Source organism: Clarias gariepinus, chromosome 17 (assembly GCF_024256425.1).
Source record: "Clarias gariepinus isolate MV-2021 ecotype Netherlands chromosome 17, CGAR_prim_01v2, whole genome shotgun sequence".
NCBI classification, from domain to species: domain Eukaryota; kingdom Metazoa; phylum Chordata; class Actinopteri; order Siluriformes; family Clariidae; genus Clarias; species Clarias gariepinus.
This window is the reverse complement of record NC_071116.1, coordinates 4,140,675-4,144,727: the sequence shown is the minus strand read 5'-3', so window position 1 is coordinate 4,144,727 and position 4,053 is coordinate 4,140,675. Positions and strand designations below refer to the sequence as shown.

Sequence of the window (4,053 nt, the reverse complement as noted above, 5' to 3'; positions counted from 1 at the left end):
GTAACAATTAATAGAAATGCATAAAGCTATACTTGTTAAATAACTGAAATGAACTTAGCTATAAATCTCAAACAATACAAATATTCTCTACAACATACCCAGAAACAACAGAACAAAACTGTGGCATTAATAAAGCCATCGTCCCAAAACAACAACAAGAAGAAGGACTGAATAAAATCAAAATTAAAATTAAATCATGTACTGTACTAAAGTAAGAATAAAGAAGGGTAATTGCCTTGCTTAATGATTTGGGTGTAAACATTTCCTTAAAATCCGGATTGTTCCTGCCTGATCCATAAATCCAGTGATTAAATCTCTTGCGCAACATGTCTGCATCTGAAGCGTATTTAAACCTCTCAGCTTCCAAACTCAAACCAAAGCGCAGCAGCTCCTTGAGGAGGAGACAAACATGAAGATGCACTACGCAACCTGCTTTCTCGTTGCTCTAGCGATTACCGTCCAGTCAGGGCCAATACCAAGGCAAGAAGAGAAAGATCATGTCCTTGCGGAGGTAATGTATGAATCTTTACTCTAATTTTTACAAATACAGTCCAGATGTTTCTGTACAACACTGAATAAATGTTTAATTTCTTTCTCTGAAGGCTTACCTGAAGAAATTCTACAACCTCACTTCATCCACTAATAAAGGAAGGTTCGGTGACATGGGTCTCAAGCTAGCCGAGATGCAGAAGTTCTTTGGTCTCACTGTGACAGGGACGCTGGACTCCAAAACGCTGGAGGTGATGAAGAAGCCCCGCTGTGGCGTTGTGGACGTGGCTGCGTACTCCACATTCGGTGCGGACACCAAATGGCAAAAGAACCAGCTGACCTACAGGTGAGAGTACAATGAGTGTGTTATGGAATGCAAAGATCTCAGTGTTGCCGCATGTCCTTCCATATCTAAGCCTGATTGCAACTAATCCTTTTTTTTTTTACTCTACAGGATTGAGAATTACACTCCCGACATGTCTGCGGCTGAAGTGGACGACTCTATTGCGAGAGCGCTGCAAGTCTGGGCTCGTGTCACTCCTCTGAGGTTCACCCGCATCAACAGCGGTGTAGCTGATATCATGATTTCCTTCGGGAGAGCGTGTAAGTTCACTCACTAACATCTATACACACTTTTTTACGAAACTCTCTAAATAAACAATTTTTTATTATTTTACAAGGTATCTATAGCGTATTAAGTTTTAATGCGTTATGTTTATAAATTGTAAAATCGTATTTGTTTTTTGTTACGAGAAAATACGGGACCATATTTAGGGAAGGTTTCCTTATAGCTGTTTTAGAAAAATAATCAAACCTAACATTATTGCATGTCCCCAGTGAAAGGCTCTCTCCCATTCCCATAGAACACTTTGACCAGTCCTGATCACTCTAGCAGGTGTTGACTAGTTATGCAAAGATTTCAGCACATCTGTTCCTAACATTTTATGATTCTGTGTTAAACCATGTAAAGCATACATTAAAACCCAGGTCCTTCTCACAGCTCACGGCGATGCCTACCCATTCGATGGACCGTCCGGCACTCTGGCTCATGCTTTTGCACCGTCTCCGGGCATTGGTGGAGACGCCCATTTTGATGAAGACGAAACCTTCACCTTCGCTTCCACTAGTGGTGAGAAAAATAATTACTGAGCATACAAATAATACAGTTCAATAAACCTAAGTCATAGAGCTTAACCACACAAACTGACCATGTCTTTTGTTTTTCAGGATTTGTTTTGTTCCTGGTGGCTGCCCATGAGTTTGGTCACTCTTTGGGCCTGTCTCACTCCAACGACCCCGGTGCGCTCATGTACCCTACGTACAGCTACAGAGACCCAAAGACATTTGTTCTGCCTGCAGATGATGTCAAAGGCATTCAGTCTCTCTACGGTAAGCATAAAATATTAAAAAAAAAAAAAACTTTATATGATAGCAATTAATATTTACACTTAAATTAGTGTATAATAGTTACGACGTTGATAATGTAACACTAGTTTACAATGGCGTATTGTACTATTATTTTAAACTGAATCTTTCAACTACAATTACATTACTACTGTAAATATATATCGCATTTCAACAAATAAGATATTTCTTATTTAAAAAATTTATATATGATACGTTTACTAAAGCAATTATTTCATTTCAGTAGCTTTAGTAAAATGCCCGGCATTTTTTAATAAATAGCCTGGATTAGCTATTTTCTTTTTTACATTTTATTTGTAGAAATACATGATGTTGATAAATGCATAGTCTGATTTATTTTTATGATAATTGATTTAAAAACATCCTCAGTTCTCAGAATGATGCAAACTCTCCAGTTTTGGACAAAAACGTAATTAGGCCAAGAAGAGTAGGCTCCGACTGATGAGTCAAATGATCCAACCTAAAATATAACCTGGATATAACCTAGAAATATAACCTAGTTAGCTAGCTAGCTAAATGACAGTGCTAGCTAGTTAACCTTTGATAATAGAAAAATTCTTAAAAAAGAAAGATATACAATCTATTTTTACAAGTGTCCAACTAACTATATAACTAACTGTACCTTTCAAAAAGTCAAATGTACTGAATAATTTTCTTACACCCACACATGCTCAAATGCCTAACTTTATTTGCAGAATATTTAATATATAAAATAATATATTTTTCTACTTTACAAACATGTCACCAGGCCCCAACACAGAAAAGCCTGTCGAGCCCAGTAAACCCAATCCCCCTCCAGTCACCCCAAGTGCCTGTGACCGCACCCTGGTCATTGACGCTGTGGGAACTCTGCGTGGAGAGAGGCTTTTCTTCAAGGACAAGTATGCATTTATTCAAAATGTTTCATTATAAGCATTATAATGGAAAAAGTCCATCTGAAATATTATTATTCATCTTTTGACCATGTGGTTGTCTCCATTAGATTCTTCTGGCGCTCATACGGGACCAACACGATCCAGCAGGAGTTGATCAAGGGCTTCTGGCCCGAGGCTCCAGATAACATCGATGCTGCATTTGAGAACACTGTGCAAGACAGGCTCTTTCTCATCAAAGGTAATTTCACCGTCCGTAATTGCTTTTTAATGATCATATGCAATGCCGTTAATCATAAAGCAGCTTGGGATAACTGAGTGAATGTGTGCTGTTTAGATCAGAAAGTCTGGGCTTTCAGTGCTTACGACCTTGTGAGTGGATTTCCCAAAAGTCTGAGCAGCATGGGTGTGCCGGCCAAGGTGAAGAAGGTCAGCGCTGCGCTTTACGACCAAAACACTGGCAAGACCTTGTACTTCGTGGACAACAATTACTACAGGTAGGAAATACACAGCATTGCTAGATTGGTATTAGGATTGAGACATAGAAAGAACACAGTGACAACAATCAGTTGAACCTGAAACATTTAGCTAGATACAGTATATAAGGAATTTTTACAGCAAATTGTTCATAAAGCAGTTTATTCGAAGCTTTAACAGCATTGTAGTAGAAATGTTTACTGTTAATTATGATTTGCACACTTTTCTTTGGAACTAACCAACTTGAATATTTTATTAGTTATGATGAAAACAAGAAGAAGATGGACGCCGGATTCCCCAAACCGATCGAACAAAGCTTCCCAGGGGTCACTGGGAAAATCACTGCTGCCTTCCAGTACAAGGGTCAGTTTTTTTTTTTTAAATATACATACATTTAGAATCTTATGAGCTCATTAAATGTTCTATAATTGTGTTCATGATTGCAGATTTTAATTTTATGTCAACTTTGTGTTTCAGGCTTTACCTACTTTTTCAGTGGAACCCAAATTTTTGAGTACAGCACCTCATCCAAGAAGGTGTTGCGTACGCTTGAGAATTCCTACTTCTTAAAGTGCTAAGGGTTCTTTCTTTCTTTCTTTCTTTCTTTCTTTTTTTCTTTTTTTGGCCCTGGGTTGTGGACAAGTCTCACCTGTTCATATAAAGAACTACACTTATTTATAGTTTATTGTATTTTTATTTATCTACTATGTTATGTTAAAATCCTTTATCATATATACTGTAAAAATCACAATCTTGTTTGTAATGAAAAATAAAGACTGCATTGGAAAAA

The 4,053-nt window shown here is 37.6% G+C and overlaps 1 protein-coding gene across 1 annotated transcript; it reads left to right on the top strand.

Moving 5' to 3' along the window:
* Positions 1 to 386: 386 nt before the first annotated feature.
* Positions 387 to 4,053, top strand: LOC128505581 (collagenase 3-like). Its single transcript, XM_053476089.1, has 10 exons — positions 387 to 511; positions 603 to 835; positions 944 to 1,092; positions 1,490 to 1,618; positions 1,717 to 1,878; positions 2,663 to 2,795; positions 2,897 to 3,027; positions 3,124 to 3,283; positions 3,523 to 3,626; positions 3,741 to 4,053. The coding sequence occupies exons 1-10, from the start codon at positions 410 to 412 to the stop codon at positions 3,839 to 3,841; spliced, it is 1,404 nt and encodes a 467-aa protein (XP_053332064.1). The 5' UTR covers positions 387 to 409; the 3' UTR covers positions 3,842 to 4,053.